The sequence below is a fragment of the Fukomys damarensis genome, unplaced genomic scaffold (genome assembly GCF_012274545.1).
Source record: "Fukomys damarensis isolate Sample0158 unplaced genomic scaffold, DMR_v1.0_HiC HiC_scaffold_16, whole genome shotgun sequence".
Lineage (NCBI taxonomy): Eukaryota > Metazoa > Chordata > Mammalia > Rodentia > Bathyergidae > Fukomys > Fukomys damarensis.
In genome coordinates, this window is record NW_022900928.1 from 132,740,639 (window position 1) to 132,762,535 (window position 21,897).

A 21,897-nucleotide genomic window follows, 5' to 3' on the forward strand; every position below is an offset into this window, starting at 1 on the left:
AAGAGGGGACACCGTGGACCCCTCCAATGCGCCACGCAGCTCGCGGTCACCTGCATTCTATGAACCAGTGCCGGATCTGGTCCTGAAGGCTCTCCTTGATGTCTGGGCCTTCAATCAGCTGCAGGTCACTCTTGATCGCAACCAGGGCTTCCCTGTAGCGCTCCTCGTGCTTCATCTGTGTCTCACTCCGCAGGTGGCCCACCCTTTCGGCCTGCTTCATTGTTGGGCTCACTTCATCAAAGTGAGGAGGGGGGTTCTGAAAACAGCAAGAGAAAGTTTGAGCAAGATCAGCTACAGATCTGGTGAAAATTATCAGCTGTGAATTGAGTGTGACCATATCTTCTCTGGAAGTAAGAAGTATATGCAGAACATGAGATCAGAGATCGCAGGAGCACTTGAAGAATGGATTCACCATTGTGGGGAGGGAAGAGTCCTCAGACTCAGGGGGTGCTTAGCCTGAAAAATACATATTCTAGGCTTGAAAGTCCCCAGAGGCCCCTGTGTTACATGACTGATCCCCAGCGTGGTGCCCTTAGGAAGTGGTTGAACCTTTCAGAGGTGAATCCTAGTGGGAGGTCTTTAGGTCATTGTGAGCATGGTCTTGAAGGGGGATTTGGGAATCTGAGCCCCTTTCTCAACCTTTTTTGCTTCACATGCTCTTGCTACCACATGCTGGCTCGCCAAAAGTCACTGTGGCCAATCAATCATGGACTGAAATGCATAAAACTTAGCTTTTTCATTAAAAATATACCTTTTATTTTAAAAAGTTGACTGAGTTTTGTTATAGTGCTAGAAATCTAACTGATACATTCTATAAGCTTTAAAAAATTATTCCACACTATAGAAAGCAGAGCTTTTCTAAAAGTCACTGAGATAAAATCCAATCCTTGAATCTTCCAGGAATGTTTTTCATTCTCAGTGTTTATGTTTTAAATGTATGAAATAGAAATCAATAATTCAGACTTTGATGGACTCTTTTTTATTTATTTATTTTTCTTCATTGAGTTTATCGGTACATTTTAGGTATACAGTACAGGTACATTCATTATTGGGATCTTGTACCTTTACATGACAGGTCTTGGTTCTCATTTTTTCCCCTTGTCCCTACCTTCCCTTCACCCCCTCCTCCCCTCCCCATTTATATACATTTTATTTCCATTTTTTCATTTTCTCCTATTTTTTTCTTTCCCTTACTACCTTCCCCCTACCCTTCCTACTTTCCCTACACCTTTAGCCCTTTTCTTCCCATTTCACAATGTCAGTTATCTCATTAGGATCTTATGTACTATTATAGTTTATTCACACCAGAGAAATTATTTGGTATTTACACAAGTGTGACTTATTTATTTCACTTAGGAGTATATCCTCAATATGTATCCATTTTCCTACGATTGAATCTAATTTCTCATTCTTTATGGCTGAGTAGTATTCCATTTTATAGAAAAACCACATCTTCTTTATCCAATCTCCAAAAGCCAAGGGCTACTTTAAACTCGACGGCTTTTATGAAGATGCCACAAATGCCCCAAGTTTCTCTGCCTCTATAGAGGGTGCAACACTGTCTTAGAGTTGCACACAGAGTTCACAATTCTCCGCCATTCCCATGGGTTCCGTGGAACCCTGGGCTCCTGGTGCCATCTGCAAATTCCCTTCAGAGGTGTGCACAGCTGCATCTGAGCTGGGTCTTTCTCCTTCCAGGTCCCAAATGAAAGAAGAGTGGGGGACGCATCTGTGTCCTGTCCATTACTCTAGAAGAAGTGTCCAGCAGACTTCCTAACACTTCTATGACCTATGAGTGAAGGAGAAAATATTCAGCTCTCTGTGGAATTTCCTGTTTGCTCCACAGGGACGGCTCTGGGATGATGTCCCTGTAGCACGAGTTAGAATCCCACATCTCCCTGTTCATGCTCACACTCCTCTCTGAAGGTAGCAACGAGGGCATGAGGATCCCAGTGAATGGAAGCAGGAAGGGAGGCTCAGAACGGAAGTCTTTCCTGAGCCATTCCATGTTTGTAAAGTTTCCAGTTCCGCAGGGTCCCTGTCTGCTGTGTCTCCACGCTATGCCATCTAGAGGGCATACTTGGCCACACTGCTTCATGTCAACCTTCTCTTGCAGAGCCACATTTGGGTCATTTGTGGCTTCCTTCTCTAGCTCTGTCTGAATTTAAAGGCAATGACACATTTAGGCCCCGTTTCAATGAGCGGCGTTTCCTTCTGGTTAACACATCTTTACCTCTTTAGCAACTTTGGTCACATGGAATTAAAATTTGTTAACTCACCACATACACAGCAACTCATTTAAAATTGCAAATATTAAAAGCAGTTGGAGAACATGGAAATATACTATCTACTGTGGTACAGCAGCTGTAGAATAATGCATCTTAATGAAGGCTTCCCATGTGAATAAACCATTATATTTACAAGCTTTCCACGGTTAATGACCCAGAACAAGATAACGAAACCTACATTTGTAGCAAGGTCCTCTGTCAGCAAAAATATACATATTAATAATTGATGTTTCTGCGAAAATAGGACATCAGATGACAGTCCCTGAGTTTGTGGGCAAATAGGACGACATGGCCCATTAACTTAAAATGCTTATCTAATGTTTGATGGGCTTTGTCTTTAGAAATCTTTGTGCAAATTAGCAAGAAAAAATGGACCTTTGTCCAAAGGGGAGCCTGTTCCATTTACCCGGTCCGAATACACTTGCACATAAGTGGCGGAATGCCGGCAGCTCTCAGAGGAGCAGCTTGTCTGGGTGGACAGGTTGTCACCCTCTGAAGCAACACTGGCCAGGGGAAGGGAAAGGTGGAGCCCAGCAGGGGCCACCTCCTGCCATCTCCACCTGCGCAGCTGCAGAATCAGGGAGCCCTCAGCCCGGGAGCACAGTGTCTGGAATTCACAAGCAGGCACAAGAGCCGGGTGCTGATTCTGGCCGGGTTCTGCACACGGACGGCTCCTGTTGAACACCAGCCGCACCTCTGCCAGTCCCTTTCAAGATTGTGCCAAGGGCTGTGTTGCTCAGTTCATGGAAATCAGTTTATGGAGTCCCACATCTGCATGTGAGCATCTGGGCTTCGACACACCCACCAGCCCTGATGGGGCCCAGCCAGAGCTGTGTGCTTCCCTTTGTCTCTCTGCTCACAGAGAGTCAGGCCAAATCTTTCCTTCAGAATCCAGTTTTAGCAAGTACAAACTATCAAAGAATAAAAGTTGCTCTAGCCTGTAAGGCCTCATTCCTTAAAAAAAAATCCTTTTAGTATTTAAAAAATTTGCTTACATAGCAAGCGCAATACACAGGTGCCTGGTGGAGCGCGTGGCTGGTTAGTGGAGGAGGCTTTACTTGCGTTCTTGGGGCTGCTTTCTTTAAAAGCATTTGACATGAACACTTCGAGGGCACTTACAGTTTGTCAGGCACAATTTTCAGTGGTTCCAGGGACTAACTCATTTTCTCTGTGAGGACACAGAAGCACAGCGAGATCCAGGGACTTTCCCGGAGTCACAGTGCGAGGTGACAGACTGGGGCTGGGCCCGAGGCATTGCTTTCTGGCATCTCTGCCTTTGCTGCCTTTTTGCACTTGCTGATGGTTTTGTCTGGCTTAAAATATTTTGTCTGAAAGTGATTTCTCATGGGTGCCCCAGATCATGCTTTTTTATAAGCGCAGTAGTGATTTGTGCAGACATTGCTGAGATCCTATTGCACCTGTGTGTTGTATTTGCATCACAGAAATCACTGTAGAGGGAGGAGGAGGCAGCACAGCCCATCTACAGGGCCCTAGGCTGAACCCAGGTGCATGGGCCCCAGAGTCATTGGCCCAGAGTGTCTCTGCTTGCTGTATGTGGGACTTTGCGAGGGGCCCTCAGGGAGATAAACTGAGGCACACACAGGAGTCCCAGGGCCAGGGACAAAGGGAAGCACCAGGAAGGGAACCCTTTGTCTGTCATTCAGTCTTCCACCGTCTGCAGATGGAGGCCAAGAATTAAGCAGAAAAAATAATAAGAAGAAGATAAAAAACAATAATAAGAAAAAGAAAAAGAACTGAAGTCAAACCACAGGTTTTCAGGGAACTAGACTGTAAAATTCCACTTAACAGAAAAGAAAACGGTGACTTCCTGTATTCCAATTGAAGCCTCTCTAAGTGGACTTTAGAGCTTCCCAAAGACCATTCTGGGTGCCTCTCTCGGATTCTGACCCCTGCCCAAGGTGTCCACCACCTTCCACAGCGTCTGTGCCAGGAGGGGACACTCATCATGACTACAAATGTTTTCCTGCTGCAAACACGAGGCCGCACCAGTCACCTTGGGCATCTCTAGGTGTCCCCGCTGTGGGATAAGGGTGACTGCAGGCCAGACTCACTCTTGGGCTTCTCCACACCATGCTTTTGGCAGGTATGGCTTCAGTTCATGGCTTTAGCAGTGTAGACAAACAATGCCATGGGATTTTATATTCTGAAATCCGTCGAACATATATTTTTACACAAGACCTTAATTTGAAACATTTGTGTTTTGTTACACGCAAAAATTATACTGCCTGATATTTTCCCGTTACATGGTCATTCGATCATTGTGAGAATAAATTATAATTTTCCGAGGTAACACTAGCCACTGATCCGGGAAGGTGCACCCTACCTCAGATTCTAGGCGTGGCCTTTGCTTAGCATCTTGTCTGAAGTCCACCTGACAGCTCTGCGATGCAGACAGCACTGCCCACCTCACATGAGGGGAAACCGAGGCTCACAGGGACAGCACGTGTGGCCCTCAAGGTCCCTGCACTGGCGTGGGCAGAGTCGGGCTTTGAACCAGTGTCTGCCTGCCTCTAAGTACACATGTCTAACTGCCTGGCCTAGGTCCCGATGGCTGCCTCAAGTGCCAGGTTCTTGGCAGCACCCACCAGGGGGACGCCTGCAGGGTGGGTGCAGGGAGCTGTGTGCTCACCTCAGCTTGCTGCCCTCCCCAGGATAGGCATGGCTGCTCTTCTGCATGGAAAGGGCCGGGAAAAACAAAGCAGTACAAAACAAAACTCCACATGTCATGGCAAATCTACTTTTGAGGACTGAAAATTCATTAATTTGGGGGGAAACAATCAGATATCACCATGGTGGCCTATGCCAGTGATCCCAGCACTCCAGGAGACTCAGACAGGAGGATGGAAAGTTAAAGCCCAGACAGGGAAATGTAGTGGTTTACTCAGATGTTTTTTCAAAAAATAGAGAGGGGCTAGGGATATAGCTCTGGGTTCATTCCACAGTATTGCAAAAAGAATAAAAGAATGGAAAGAAGGAAAGAAGGAAGGAAAGGAAATGAAAGTCATTTAGAGCCGAACATGAAGAAAGGCCTGGCCTGGCCTACATAATTCTGGTTGAAATTCAAGTGTGACCATGAAAGAGTTAGATCCTCCGCCTATGTGGCGCTGACAGCCGTCCCCAAGCAGGATCCCAGGGACCCCAGGTGCCTTGTGCATGGTGGGTCACAGGGGGAGCTGTCCCAGGGGCGCCCCCGCCTGTACCGGAGGGTCTTTCTTAATAAGAAAGAAGGCAAATTTATTGGCCAAAAAGTAATCTAGAATACAGCTTGCTTCACGGCAGATTCTGACAGCGAGCAGGGCTTTATGGTGCTTTCAGGATTCAGTGGATGTGCACAGGAGTGACAGGTCTTCTCTTTAATAAGTGTCCCCCAGTGTTTTTCATTATAATACAAGCACCAATCGCTTTGGAGGAACATAAAATACACGATGGTCGTGACTGTCAGACAAATTGCTTCCAAGCGGTCCAGAGAACGAAATGTATTACATTCATTAACTTTCCTTCTCCCCGATCCACTCCATTGACTCTGCCAATTAAAATAACTGCGCACGAATTTTTAGAGTGCTATTTATTTCCCTTTGTAGATTTTAGAATATAAATATTTAAAATGGCAATATCAAAAAAAGTCATTTATATGACAATGGTAAAGGAAACATTAGGTCAGGAATTGAAGGCACAGTATAACGATGTCTCTTGCTGTAATTCTGGTTTCTGTTACTAGGGAGACCCTGCTGAAAATGTGCCAAGAGGCTCATGAAGATACAAGTACAGTTTTGATCAGATAAATTGATGTTTTTCACATTGGTATAATAGAATAAAGTGAACTAATGGAAAAATGAAATTTTAAAATGAGCAGGAATTATCTTAATCAGTGATATCGTGGAAAATCTACTCAATTGAAAACATGTCTTAGATTAGGGGTAATGGATTTTTTATGGTCACCAGCGAGTGAACAGCAGATAACATTCTTTTAAAAATTGAATCCATATACTTCTCAGTGGTGTAAAATTTCAACAGAACATGTAATATCCAGAGGACACATACTGCGGGAAAAGTCATATCGAAGAAAGTCACGTGGAGACATAACAGACAAGCTTATCCATCCCCTCTACGCCATCAAACTGTACTGCTGAGAAGCTGCAACAGCTGTCATTTGAGCTGAGCACATATAAATGACAGTCAAACTGAAAAATTCAAATCCTGAGAACAGGTCATTGTGTCTTTACGTGGCATCGGCCGTCAACACCTCGTGGAGAGATGGCAGCCCTCGCCATCACTGTGTCCCTGGCTGGTAGTTTCTGAGCTACAGGTAAATGGAGCCTGAGACACAGTGAGTGGGAATTTACTTCAGTGAGCAGCGTTGACACTTAAGTGAGATGTGCGTGCTAATGTCACATTCAGTTTGGAAGACCCGGGATGGGACCTTCTGACACCAATTTAATTTTTGAAGTAGAAAAAGAGACCTGAACATGTTTTTGCCACTGCACTCTTCACAAGCAGCTCTCGAGGATGTTGGGCAGGGAAATAATGTTGTATTGGTACTCACCTGCCTCTTCATAAGACCAAGCAATTTAGAGATTTTAGCTGAAAATGGGTAATATTTTGCTGTCATTTGCCTTTACTTTTACAAGAGTATATTTCTAATTAAAAAAGTACAATTTGACCATTACCAAAAACAACATCAGCAACAACAACAAATCTTTCAAAGTTCACCCATGAAAACATGAGCTCGAGTCAAGCTTGGCAGCTTTCTTTTTTTTGTTGAATGTATACAGCTGGGTTCATTCACTCAGTGAGAATATATAATATATATGTTATTTTGACCACTCCATTACGTGAGGCCACCATGAATTATTTAACTGCACGCCTACTACAGCAGGGGATCGATTATTTCCATTTTCTTATCATTAGTTATGTTTAGTGCACAGACACTGAGAACTCCTACACACACAGATTTCTGTTCCTGATGATTCACAGAGTCGGAGGCAGAAGTGGAGGGTGCAGGTCATGAATATTTTAGGGTCTTGCTACATCTTGCTGAATGGCTTTCAGAGAGGCTGAGTCAATTCAGTTCATCTCCTGTGAGGATCTGTATCAGATCTTGTCAATAATAATATATATATATATTTTGTATCGGGGATTGAACTCAGGACCTTGCGCTTGCCAGGCAGGAGTGGTGCCACTGAGCTAATCCTTGTGGCCCAGTAAATGTAATTTTTCAGCATTCTTAGTTTTGCTAATAAGACAGATACAATTTACTCCATTGCACCAATTTTAAAACACACATATTTTGCAGTTTGAAGCATCCAAAATAGGGATGGTTGTGTGTTACAGTGTGTCTTCATTTACTCAGAAGCATCTTTTTTCTTAATACTGATGCATCTCACAAAGAATGGCATCTTAGGAGTCTGTGGAACACAGTAGTCTCTTATTTAACTTTTAGTTTGTATTTTCTGACCAGTAGCAAATAGCCAAGATTTACACAGAATGATGTCAACACACATTTTAATGCCTTAATAAAACTTAAAAAAATTTAAAAAACGTGGTTAAAGAAAACACATGACATAAAATTTACCATCTTAACCGTTTTTCAGTACACAGCTAACTAGTGTTTACTACATTCACGTTGTCACGCAACTGGCCTCTCGAACGCCATCCCCTTGGCAGCTAAGACTCTGTCTCCAGGAAACAGCAACTCCCATTTCTCTGGCAACCATCACCGCTTCCTGCTTCCACAGGGTGAAGTAGTGCATGAAAAAAAAAATGCCCAACATCTCTGGCCATTAGAGAAATGCAGATTAAAATAGCACGGAGACTCATCTTACTCTAGAAAGAACTGTCATCCCGGAGAAATCAGATAACAAATGCTGCGAGGCTGCAGGGACAAAGGAACCCTTCTTTTATACTGGTGGGAGTGCAAACTAGCACAACCACTAGATAAGTCAGTATGGAGATTCTTCAGAGAAGTAAAACTGGAAATTCCATTTAGCCCAGCGATGCTCCCTCTGCGTGTCTTCCCCAAAGAGTTGAAGACATCATTTTACAGGGACACAAGCATGCACATGTTTATAGCAGCACAGCTCATAGTAGCTCAATATTGGGAGCAGCCTGTGTGTCCATCAACAGATTCACGGATAAAGGTGGTATTTATATGCAGCAGAGTACTACTCTGCCCTAAAGAAAGACAGACTTGAGGCATTTGTAGAAAAATGGATGTAATGTGGGACCATCATGTTAAGTGAGATAAACAAGACCCACAAGTTTAAATATCACATGGCTTCTCTTATGTGAGAATCCCAAAGGATAAAAAATTTAAAGAGCAAAATAAAAGACAGATGACAGGAAAAAGGGAGATAGATTTTCTGGAGATTAGAAGATGGAGGGGGAGGGAAAGGAGGGGACAAGGACAGGACGTGAAAAGACACGAGGCAGACCCTGGGGCTGTCCCCTGTGGTGTGCCCTGCGTCCTGGTCCTGTCCGCTCACGTGGTTGCCTCCCCCGAGTGTGAGCGGCGCCTCTGATCTGCTTCCAACCCACACAACAGGGCAGAGGGGATGGGATGGTGCTTCTGGGCTGGCCAGAGAGACTGCAAGTGTCCTGTTCTCCCAGCCCTGGCCATGCACAGGGGGCTGCTCGCTTCGTCAACCAACAGCTGGCAAAGCAGCTAGGCCGGCCTGAGTCCTGCCAACAGCCACACAAGCTTGGACAGAGACACTGGACTTCCCAGCTCAGATGAGATCAGCCCAGCCCAAACTGCACGGCAGCCCTGTGAGACCCAGAGAGAGGACACAGCCAGGCTGCGCCAAGCCACAGCCTGTGAGGGGACCAAGGGGCATTGCCTGGGCTGCGGTGTGTGGTGACATTGCCCTGCGGCGATGGGTTACAATACACCCCCCAGCTGTGATTCAGTGATCACCATGGAGATGACCCCGCACCCCACCTGAGCCCACTGTGTCAGCGCAACACACTCCTGAGCCCCTCAGCCCCGATAAAGCAGAGAGTGCTTGCTATTGTCACCCGGCCTGGGAAGGGTACGGCACTGCCTCTCAGGTCCCCTCCACTGTGGCCTCTCTCCTCTCGAGACCTCCATGACTTCAAGTCACCCAGTTTGCTTTCCTTTCCTCCCCGAAAGCATCCAGAGAAGACGCACATCTTACAGTGTCCACTGTCTCGAAGAAGCCAGACCCTGCCCACAGGGACTCACCATTCCCAGGAACACCATCTCCTCCTCTCGCTCTCGCTCCGTCTTCTTGCACTGATGGAAACCTCGCCAAACCTGAAACCAAATACAGGGTTGTCTGTTAGCTGTGAGACAGGAGTAAAGCAGACGTGATCCACAGCTTTCCTTGTGTAAACCGCACAGGCCACCTGCCCCAGTGACCACAAACTCCAGGCAGGCACAGATGTGTTGGTGGGATATTTTTTTCTGCTGGGATCACAGGAAAAGAATTTTAAAGAAAGGGCAAATCACAGAACTGAGCTAGATCTAAGGGTGCCTCATGGTTTTTTTGGGGGGGAGGTGATTTTGAGACAGGGTCTCACTATGTAGTTAAGACTGACCTGGAACTCACTATGTAGCCCAGGCTGGTCTCGAACTCACAGCAATCCTCCTGCGTCAGCCTCCCGAGTGCTGGGATTACAGGCATGCTCCACCACACTCGGCTCTCTTCATGGTTTTAAGAGAAAAATTTCCAAAGTAAAGTGGGGAAACATGCTAAGAATTATGCATCACCAGCTTTTAACTTGGATGCTAAAACTTTACATCCCCATGGAAACTCGAAAGAAAATTATCTTCTATCCTTCTTTCCTGCCTGTTTCACTCACTCACAATTAGACATAATTAGGGACAGAACTCTGATCTTCCAGCTCCACTGCATGTCCTTAGACTCACTTTCTCTCAACCCTAATTGTAAGGTGTATGATTATCACATCTCCTTTGTTTCCCCAGAAGCAACCCTGGACTTCTTTTGCAAAAAGATGGGGTCAAATCTGCGGTGCCCCTCTGAAGAGGAGACACGACCACTTTGAGAAGGAACAGTGGTATTCTGTCTATCAGCTAGGATCGCTGCAAGTTTTAAAAGGATAAACTTTTCTGTGAGCTGTCAGCTATGAATCCTTGCGCCTCCCTTCTGCAATCACACATCTGTGCCTGCGTGCATTTAAAAAAACTCATTAGGGGTTTACTTCCTCACTGAACTTTACCAACATTCTTTCCAATGAGTATAAATGGTCTTAAAAATATTTGAATAAAATGCCTGTGTTTAATAGCTACTTGGGATAAAAATTTCAAACATGACCAACTTCAGCTAGTGGTTCCTCCAGGATAACTTAGTAAATCTTTTGGGAATTTATTGACTAGATCACTTCCACTGAAGTACGACATGAAGAAGGACTCCCCTTCTCCAGCCAGAGTGTACCTCAGGCCGTGTGGGAGTCTGGCCTCCAGTGAGCCCCGAGTGTCTACCTTCTGAATACGGAGTGCAGCAGCCCCAGCATCTGCTACTTGTTCTCCAAGGATCCTGGCTTGCTTTGCTCTGTACTCCTGAAGGTAGATTTGCTTCATGAATATCGCTCTTAGGCGACCTTGCCGGGCCCTCTCAGCAACCTGGATTAATTTAACAGCCTCTTCCAAGGGCATTGCCTTCACAGTGGTTTTCTGCAAGACATAGGATACATCTATAAGGAAACATCCTGTGAGGCATGTTCAAAACCTGTCGTGACTGTTTAAATAAAAAATGACATACAGTAAAGGTTACATTCTCATTAAATGCCACCCAAACACACACATCCCGTGTTCTTGCCACTGCCTGCAGCAGCTCTGGAGTCCTCTTTCCTGAGGGTCTTTAGCTGTGCTGTCACAGCTGTCTCGATGTCCTGCACTGACTCAAAACATTGACCTTTCACGGTCACTTTGGCTTTGGGAAGAACCAGAAGTCGCAGGGTGCTCAGTCAGGTGGCTAAGGACACCGTCCTGTTTTTATGACCCTGACTTGGCACTTCGTTGGATGGCACTCAGCAGCAGCATTCACTATATTTTTGATCATATCTCCTGAGGCCGCTCAAGAAAAAAAGTAACTCCAGAAGCTGCTTCAGAAAGTGGTAAGAATGAAGGCATGAGTTCAAGGTGAAGGGGAGGACTTAGGAACTAAAGGTAACGTCTCTTTTACAGGCAATAAATTAAAAATAAAACATTCACTATAGGTTTTGATCACACTTTCTATATCCAGCAGTCACTTACTTCTGACACTGAGTGTCCTCACATGACACGTTCCCTTCTCAGTGAATTACGTGTATTTTGATACTGTATCATGTTCACATGTGACCGGAAATTTAAGGGCCAGTAACTTCTTTTCTTCCAAACAGAGTACTAATTAGTGCCAAAATATTTCATATTGGTGGTAATTCACACTAAAAATGTCAATAAAGTAGATTCAATACAGTTGGAAATTTGTTGCCAATATTTCAGTGGCTTCATGGCAGGATCAGAAACTAAAAGCACATCAGTAACATGAGAATTAAACATTTAAAATATATGTTAAATAAAATGCTGAGTTTAAAATCAGCTGCAGTCTGACTCAGAGACTACGACTAACGCTAAAATCATGTTAGGAGATTTAGTTCCTGTTTGAAGTTGGTCCCACTGTCTGGACGCCTGTGCTTAGAGATGCCCACACGTGAAGAGTGGCATTAGAACAGAAGCTCTGGGGATTAAGCAGCAGATGGGGGCCTTTCAGGTCAGGTGTGGGGTGATAGAGTCAGCTGAGGGGCTGTGAGGTTTGGAGGGAAAGAGGGACACAAGCAAGGGTTCTAGGGTGCCAGAGGCCTGTGAGAGCCAGGAGAGGGCTTGGGGGAGGACCCACTGCTGTCCGTGACAAGGGGACACTGTGCACCTGGCCTGGCCTGGGGACGTTCATCTGTGGGTGAGAGGAGGCAGCAGGGAGGCTGCAGAGCCTAGCCAGGCTCAGGCCCCATCCGGGCACTGAAGGAACCCACGGCCACCATGTTGAAGGGAAGCTCAGGGGCCTGGGGTCTCCACTCATCACCTGGGACACTGCTCCCAGGATGACCCCTTCCTTCTCTGTGTGACCAGAGGGTGGTGTGTACTGGTGGGGCCCCAGGCAGGGGTGAGGAGGGAGACAGAGGCATCTGCTGGGGTCCCACACATGCCGGATGCTTTGCATCCAGTTTACAAGGGCAACCTGCAGGGGCCACAGTGACCAAAGGAGTTAAGAACACCAAGCTCACAGGATTAGAGTTGCCCACAAAAGTCCTCACTAAACTACCCCTTCCCCTCTCTGTAGCCTCTCAGTCTGGTATGAGGAACGAGGCTGCCATGGGGAGGCTGGTTCACAGAGCAGTTCTCCTCAGCTGGGTTTACGGTGAGATTTCAGTGTTTCAGATGTGCGGGGGCACACACGTTTTAACAATGTACTTTGTGTGCTAGAAGGAAGACGAATGTAACTCTGGGTTAAATCAGTGATGTACGCAGGAGCTTTCATGCATGTGGTAGACACCTAGCAAATGTCAGTATTGCGTTTATTTCTATCAATTACACGCTGTCATTCTGATTCTACCAGCCAAGTGTGAATCACTCTGTCCAAGGAATTTTAGGTCGCCTAGTCAGCATAGCAGGTGGATAGTCAGTGGAGCTCAGTGGTACAGTGCTTGCCTAACATCCACAGGGCTATGGGTTTGATTCCCGGCACCATCTAAACCAACCAACTAACTAACCAGCCAACCAGGGGAGAGCAGCTCAGGGAGGCAGAAAGGCACAGGGGAAGCCTTGTGCCTGCTGGGGGTCTGGCCCCTCTGACATGGGCCGAGGCAGGGATGAGCGCTTTTCCCAGCTCAGTGAGAGGCCAGATGTTGGGTGTGGAAGGGAGAGAGGAGACCTCCCTTGTGACCACTTGGTGTAAAGGAAGAGAGACAGTGGAAAGAGGCCAGCAGGGTGGTATCTTGGGGCTGTGCTGCCTGGTGTGTGATGCCATCTCCCTCCTCCATCTCTCCCATAAAATCTGGGATTCTGCACTGGTCTCATTGCTTAGCACAAAGGCTTCCTTGGGGGGGACTAAAGGACACCCAGCAGTGGACAGAAAGCACAGGTAAGGGGCTGGCAGGACCAAGTATCCAGCCTGGGAACAGGCTCCAAGTGATCCACAATGTTGATGAGGTCAGGAGTTTGGGAGGGCACAGGAAGGCGTGCCCGGCTTCGGTTCAGTGGTTGGGAAAGGCTTCTGAAGGGTGCTGTGTCAAGTAGAACTTCGACAGGTGTGTATAGGACAGGAGAGGCTCTGAGCCCACTGGTGCAAAGAGCTAGGGCTTAGCTGGTAAGCCTTGCGACTTCCCCTATGTCCCGGTATTTCTGTGTCCACCACCCCTGCCACGGGTTTGAATTTTCCTTAGCACTGTGACCCAGGCCAGCGCTTGTCTGCAGGAGGAGTGCATGTGCTGCTTGCCACTATCACCCTCCTCTTTCCCTGCTGCTGGGCTACAGGTGGGAAGTCTCTGAATGCATGAGCAGGGCTGCCAGGTGCAAGAAACCACTGTTCCCTGGAGGCTGCCAGACTGGGAGTCACTGCAAGAGTCTGGGAGAGGGCGGTGGGATCAGGCCCAAGGCAGCTGAGGAGACAGGAGGAGGGTGGCTGGAGGATAGAGAAGCTCTTTGAGGGTTTCTCTTTCTCGTCCCCACAGACTCTGCTTTCCAGAAGTCTGCAAAGGCCACAAACATCTGGGAAAGTGCAGTCATCTTCAAGTTCCTACTCTGACAGAATGGCACTTAATGATTCTATGTGAACAATATTTAGCTTTTAACTTTAGCTAAGTGCACTGGACATGAAAAATTCAACTGCACTGCCAATCCACCTGTCCTAGACATCACATCCCGATTTAAACCACATATTACTCTTTGATCTCTATTTTTAAACTCTTGAAAAATAATGATTGTGTGTCACCAAGAACACCTCTAAAAGTCACATAGCTTCTCACATACTATACATGACTGTGAGGGCAGATTGATTCTTTCCTCAAGTAGTGAATACTTTGTTTCTCCTACAGTCAGGAGCAGCAGGGAAAGGAAGAAAAAACATTTCTTAAAACGATACGAACCCCATTGGGCACATCTAATCCACCCTCTGCCAATATCTGTGCCAGGATCTTCTCTCTTCCTCTTATTGCTTCTAACTTCTCCTTCAAAAAATACTTGGGTATAGGAATGTCTAACTGTTGCTAGAGAAGAGAAAGAACAAACAGAAGAACATTTTTGTTATGGTTCCGGAAGTGAAATCCACCTGAAAAGCAGAGCAAGACTGAGCACACCCGAGACTCTGGGTCCACTGCTCCCTCCCAGAAAGGCTGGGGAGGGGTGAATTCACTTCTGCCAAGGAGACACAAGGCAGTAGGAAGTCACAGCTGTGTCCTTCGCTTTACTTATTACATCGAGACCTCCGGGTTCCATTTCAGTATGGCCTCAGAGACATAATCTTACTTCATGAATTTATTTCAAGAAATACAGTATTATCTCAGCTATCTAAAATAATGGCTCAAACCAGGGTAGCTGTGGATTGGGCTACAGAGCTCTGCAAGTGAAAGTGAGTAATCTGTCGTCAGCACCATCACCTTGGATATAAATGGTCACACTGTTTTTCTCCTAATAATTCGGTTTTATTGTCAAGCTAAATGGCCATACTACAAAAATGTACTACAAAGTTAATTTAGTTTGTTAGGAAACCAGATTTTTGGATGCAATAAATATAAATGTATGCTCTTTGCTTCTGTGTACAGCCACGTATTTCAAGATAGCAGAGGCTGGGAGCATTTCCCAACAATCTGGAGTGCAGAGGCTCCTTGCCCTCCAGAGAAGCATCTGGATGCCTCCATACCATCAGCCACACCGGCTGCTTCTGGGTGGACCAGTCTTCAGGATTGTTTCCCCTTCTTCCGATTCAAGGTGTGACTCCCAAGGGGCATCAGCTTCAGGACTGAGAGGGACAGGACTCCTGGGAGGGGCAACAGCCTTGGAACATCAATCATTCTCTGGGCTGGGAGCCTTCGGGGTTACCTGAGAGTGAGCTGCCAGGGTCTCAGGTGAGTGTGCTGAGCATTGGGGGCCAGGGAGGAACGATTACACTCTCATCTGGTGCTGGGTTGTTATTCATTAAAAAGTGTGTCCAAGGGTCATACTTGCCCAGATTTTCTGACAAGAGTTTCTTGGTTTTTTTTGTATCTGGGACTGAACTCAGATCCTTATGCTTGCAAGGCAAGCAGCAGAACCACTGAGCTAGATCCCTGGCACGACAAAAGTTTCTTGAGCCAGCTCTGTCTGGTCCACTTAGGAACATATCATCACAGTGCAAAGTTTTATGGTTGGGAGGCTGAGGAGACAGCTCAGTTGAGGAAGGAAGTAGCAGAAGATGCCGCGTCTCCACCATGGTGCCCTTTGTGTCCACCCAGACACATGGGGCTTCCCACCCTGTATGCTGTGGGATCCCGGAAACTTTAGGAGGTTCTAGAACAGTCCTCAGGCTCGCTCTGCCCAAGTAGCATGGACTCTGGGCACCTGATGGAGGTCAGGCAGGGACAAAGATGATGAGATCTTTAAGGCTCTGCCACGTACTTCTGCTTTTCTTACTGAATCTGTTTCTGTTTTTATTTTTTCTTTTTCTCTGCCTGTTTCCCTCCAAAAGGCATCTTGCCAACTCTTCAGAACATCTGGGGAGCTGAGGCTGCAACTGTGTTCAAGTCTGGGAGGCTGCAGTTCAGTCCTTGAGGTGGAAGCTGTGCTGCTCCCCTGTCCTGGTTTCCGAATCTCTCGGGACCCCTCTCTGGGCCAGTTGGCGGTGTCAGGCCACAGGTCTCACTGAGTGAAGAGCTAGGTGCTGGCCACGGAGGCCGAGTCTCAGATGGTGCCTGAGGTCTGGGCCCTGTGAGATGCACAGAGGTCCCAGGGCTGGCTTGCGTCATCTCCCTCCTCACGGCACTGCTCACAGAGCCCATGTCACTGTGTTGGCTCAACCTCCAGCCACCTGAGTATAGGTGACACCCGCCACATGGCTCAGTCACTATTTCCAGGGCTGTGTAGCCCCACAACAGAGGCTTCCTGGCTGACATCTGCTCTTGTTTCTGGGCACACTGGGTCCATGAGGACAGCAGGAGCCCCTGTCCTGTAGGAAGATGACCAATGGACAGAGAAGGGCCAGCCCAGGCAGTGGGGACAGACGGGGAGGACAGAAGAGGCCCACATGTAAATCCCACAAGCTCATCCATCCTTACATTTAGAGAAGCCACACAACACCCTTGCAGTTAGATTTATAAACTTAATATTAGTTTACTGATTACATCTAGGGATGTGGTCTGATGGCTGTTGGTTTCACATGAATCCTGGGCTATTCTTCCTCTTTTCACATGTGGAATAAAACACTCCTGGCCCTACCTGGGGATTAATTCACACTCCTGTAAATGAATGGAATAAACATACATGTTTCGGAGGGATAGTCAACATCTTCATTCATTTTGGTTATTCTCTTCAATCCATTTCATAAAATCATTTAGCAGTATTAGGAGAGTGTACCACCAAAACAAATATTACTTTTATGAAAACCTAAATACTTAAACATTGAACCCCATGCAAAGAATTCAACATGTTCTCTTTTTAAATTTTATTTTAAGGGAATATTCATTTCAAAATGAAGGCTGAGGGCTGGGGATTTAGCTCAGTGGTTCTGCCACTTGCCTCAAAAGCGCAAGGTCCTAAGTTTGATCCCCAGTACAAACAACAACAATAACAACAACAACAACAACAACAACAACAACAACAAAACAAAGAAAAAACCCACAAAACAAAAAAACCAAAATGAAGGCTGAGTTTATAGAACCAAGTGCTCCAAAGGGAAGGTGCCCAACAGTCCTGGAAGATCCAGCCAGATAGAACATCAGAAGACACCTCATGTGGGCATCAGGCAGCCATGTTCAGAAGGGGAGTGGCAGGGGCTGAATGCCCACAGAAGGCTGCCCAGGTTACCAGGTGCCAGTTGGGAGAGGTCCATGGGGAGGGAGGCCAAAGGAGGGGACCATATATTACACCATGAAGCTTCGGGGTCCCCTCTGGCTCATGAGAACTAGCATCCATGGGGAATAAAGACCCAGCATCCAACAGGCTTCCCATCCAGGAGATAGGGATAAGGAAAATAAAGGTCAAAAAGACTTCCCTGAAACACAAAAGGGGGCTTGCTCTGGGAGCTGGGAGGGCTTGTGCTACAGGATATTATGACAGGTCAACTTGCTCCAATGCAAAAGTCCTGGGAAGAAACCATGGGGTTTGGTAAGACCAGACCTCTGTACCTAACTGAGCCCAGGACTGTGCAAGATTTGCCTGCATCAAAAACAAACAGAACCCAAATCCGGTTTGTGATAGTATCGTGTAACCGAAGGGAAATCTTTAGGCTTTTAATACCACAATTAAGTCGTAGGTAAATGTGTCTAGAAAGTCTGTAAGAGTGTGGATACAGGCCTACATATCTTATTTTCAAAAAATACTCTGCTGTACTTACGGGAGCCAACTTTAGGTCCTGTAAGATGTCATCAAAATAATGGAACTCAGTCAATTCCAACTCAACCATTTCATTCTTCAGTTCCAGGATGCGGCCCATGACCCCATCCAGGATCTTTCGGATCAGTATTCGCTTCTGCGGATGGACTATCTGGTCATAGATGTTCTCCAGGTTCCTGAAGATCTGCACGTATTTTATGTAGAACGTGGCTAACGTTTGGAAGATGAAGACTTGATTTCTTTGTGGTTCTGTCATGTGCTGAGATTCTTTATCAAGCAAAGAATTGAGGGCTTCTTGGGTCTGGTGCCACATTTTGTTATACATTCTGAGGGAAAACAGAGAGTTCAGACAATGTAGCAAATTAAAGTGATATTGACAGGGATATATATGGTAAATCCTTGGCTTACAAACAAGTTCCATTCCAGGAGAATGTTTGTTGAGTTGGGTTTGTTCGTAATCTCACAAGAGTCTTAAACAGTACACATGTGAATCTTACACAGTGCACCTATGAAAGTTCACAACCTGAGGTTTGTAAGTCGAGGACTCACTGTACTGGTCATCTAGTGCTACAAAATATAATGTACAGACAAATAAGGACTCTGAGTACTACATTTTAGACCATTTATATCTTGATAAGCTTGTGGCTTTGGGTACAGCTACTGCTATAATTACCAAATGAATAGTTTAGAAAATTATAGCAAGCATCATTGAAACCCAGAGGATTATCAGCATTTATTTTGAAAGCTTATATTCCAATAAATTGGAGAATCTAGAAGAAATACATACATTTTTAGAAATGCATAAATTGGAAAGAAATAAATTCATTAATTGAATCAAGAAGCTCCAATAAATCTAAACATATCAATAACAAGCAAGGAGACTGAAGCAGTAGTTAAAACTCTTCCAGTTAAGAAATCCCAGGATCTGATCACTTTAGTGCTGAATCGTATCAGTTCTGAAGAGAATTATCACCAATGCTCCTCAACATTCTCCACATAACAGGAAGGGAAAAGATGATTCCAAATTCATTCTGTGTAGCCAGCATTATCCGAATGCCAAAACTAGACAAAGAGTCTACAGCAACACAAACACACAAGAAGAAAAAGACCAATATCATTAATGAACACAGATGCAAAAATCCTCAATAAGATCTTTACAAACACAGTTCCACAGCACATCAAAGAGATCATGTACTATGGTGAAGTTAGTTTCAACCCTGGGATGCAAGGACAGTTCCACATACGGAGATCAAGAAGCGAATTACACCACATAAGTAGGATCAAGGATAAAAATTCAGTAAGTGCAGAAGGGCCATTGAAAAAACCCAATATCCCTTCATGATTAAAAAAAAATACTTCAATGAAAACAGGCACGGAAGGATCTTACCTCAGATTGGTAGAAGCCATATATGACACACCCATAGCCAGCTCATATGGGATGGGGAAAAACTGAAGGCATTTTCTGTGAAATCAGGGACAAGCAAAAGTATTCACTGTTACTATTCCTGTTCAATAGAGAACTTGAAGGTGTAACCAGGGCAATTAGGAAAAAGAAAGAAATGTAAGAATCATAAGTAGGGAAGAAAGAGGTCAAATTATCACTATTTGCAGATGATAGGAATCTTTACTTGGAAGATCCAAAACACTCTACCAGACTTTTAGATTTGATAAATTCATCAAAGTATCAGGATAAAAAATCAACAGTGTTCCTGTACATTAATAAAAAGAAAGAAATTAGAATATTGATAACATTTGCAATAGTTTAAAACATTAAGTATCTAGGAATCAATCTACCAAGGAGATGCAAAACCTCTCTAATGAAAGTTAGAGAACACCAAAGATAGAAATTGAAGAAGACGAGAAAGATAAAAAGACCTCCCTTGCTAGAGATTGGAAAAATGAATTTTGTGAAAATGGCCACATTACCAAAAGCAATCTAAGAGTCACTGAAATGCCTATTAAAGCATCACCAACACTCTTTATAGAAAAAAAATCCTAAAACTCACATGGAAACAAAAAAGGCCCAGAAGAGCCAAAGCAATATTGAACAAGAAAAGACTCTACAGGCACAACAAGCCCCAGATTTCAAGGTATACTACAACGCCATAAGTGACAAAAATAACATGGTCCTGGAACAAAAACAGGCAGTAGATTAACTGAATAGAACAGAAGTCACAGAAACCAACCCATGCACCTACAGTCATCTGAGTTTTTGACAAGGACTCAAAAACATTTGCTGAAGAAAAGGCAGCTTCTTTAAGAAATGGTTCTGATGTAGACCCTTAACTCTCACCTCTAGCAACATGAGGTCAAAATGGATCAATGACCTAGACATAAGACCTGAATCCTTGAACCTTCTGAAGAAAACACAGGGGAAACCCTTGAGCGCAAACACATAGGCAGACACTTCCAAAACAGGACTCCAGAGGCACAGAATTAAGGTAAAATATCAACAAATGGGATTAGATCAAATAAAAAAGCTTCTATACAGTATAGGAAACAGAGAGCAAAGAGACAATCCAGTGAATGTGAGAAAAATCTTTTCTGGTAGAGGGTTAATAAATTAAGGATACATAAAAAATTAAAAAAATGAACCCTTAAAGCAAATAACCATATCAAAGAGTGGGCAGATGACCTGAATAGGTAGCTCTCAAAAGAAGTATGAGTGGCCAATAAGCATAGGAAAAAATGGTGGAGGGGAAGGGGGAAGGATTGATATGCGTCATGGGCGTGTGCCAACACCCACAGTGAATGTAATTATTGTGTAGTGCAAACTTGTACAAATGAAAAAAGTTTTATTAAAAATGAATAAAAACACAAAAATGTGAAATAGTTGGCAGCTTTGTATGCAAGTTTTAAATCATATGCTGTTATGAGATGTGATAAAAATATGATGACTGTTTAAGGTTCAAAAATTATTACAGTAACAGGCACATGGCCATTAATCCTCAGAATACTTCCCCTCGCTTTGAACATATTTGTTCCATCTTTCCTGCCACTGTCTGAAGCAGTTCTGGCAGAGTCCTCTTTCATGAGTGTCTTTAAGTGCACTGCCATGGCTGCCTTGATGTCCCGAATCACTCAAAACGTTTATCTATGATCATTTTGACTTTGGGAAAGAGGCAGAACTCACAGCCAGTGAATAAGGTGAATGAGGATACACTGTAACGTCTCTATAAGACCCCCTTTCCTTTGGGACAAGGCATTCGGTTTTATCAGACCCGGGAAAGACATTAAAGGCGACTTCCAGATCTGTTTCAGAAAGTGGCAAGAACAATGGGTTAAGTAAGTGCATTTGAAGTGAAGGGCAGTATTTTGAGGGGACTCACAGCAATGTGTCACTTACTGTAATAAACATTCTTTATTTAAACACTCACTACATTTTCCGACCACCCTTGCCTTATATATGATCAGTTCCCCAGGTGCTGATAGCGCTGGTAGTTAGTCTCCTTGCAGTGCAGGCAGAGGGATGAAACAGTACTTCAGGCAGGCTGAAGACACACTGACACATCACCCAGAGAAAGCCCTTCTCTAGGAAGACCTCCACTCAATAGAGGTCGAGGTCCCCATCTGAACTGCTCTGTAAGCTTCAACATGGAAACACAAAGATCATGAGAAGACAGCCACAAGATGCCAACAACAACAAAAAATCCCAACTTCCCCCAAATTGATCCCTCAGATATAGAAGTGGATAAAAATTCCAAGCAATTAAAAACTCTTAAGCTAATTGGATGAGATCAAAGAAGAAACAAATGAGCAGCTGAGTGAATCAATCGTGAACGTGATCAAGGAAGAGACAGACAGCTGAATGAATGAAGAAAGACAGTACAGGATATAAAAGACCACTTCAGTAAAACAATGGAGTTTCTGAAAAAGAAGGAAAAAGAAATCCTGGATATGAAATCCTTCATCAGTCAAGTTTACAGATGAGAAGCTGAGGCACAGGTATTGTCTAACTCATAGGATCTGAGTGTATGATTTGCATCTGGGCAATCTGCTCCAGAGTTCACACTCTGACCACCAATCCCTGCCACTTCCTGTTTATCA

The 21,897-nt window shown here is 44.9% G+C and overlaps 1 protein-coding gene across 3 annotated transcripts in view; it reads right to left on the bottom strand.

Moving 5' to 3' along the window:
- The window catches only part of Iqca1 (IQ motif containing with AAA domain 1), a 125,196-nt gene that overhangs the window by 97,884 nt on the left and 5,415 nt on the right, over positions 1–21,897 (bottom strand). For 2 of the 3 annotated variants that reach the window (XM_010626119.2, XM_010626118.2), the window contains exons 2-6: positions 17,852–18,176; positions 14,412–14,531; positions 10,771–10,962; positions 9,511–9,582; positions 51–256 (exon numbers count right to left, since the gene is read on the bottom strand). In XM_010626119.2, the coding sequence (XP_010624421.1) occupies positions 51–256; positions 9,511–9,582; positions 10,771–10,962; positions 14,412–14,531; positions 17,852–18,176 (915 nt within the window). The remainder of the gene's footprint in view (positions 1–50; positions 257–9,510; positions 9,583–10,770; positions 10,963–14,411; positions 14,532–17,851; positions 18,177–21,897) is intronic. The other variant, XM_010626120.2, reaches the window with a different exon arrangement.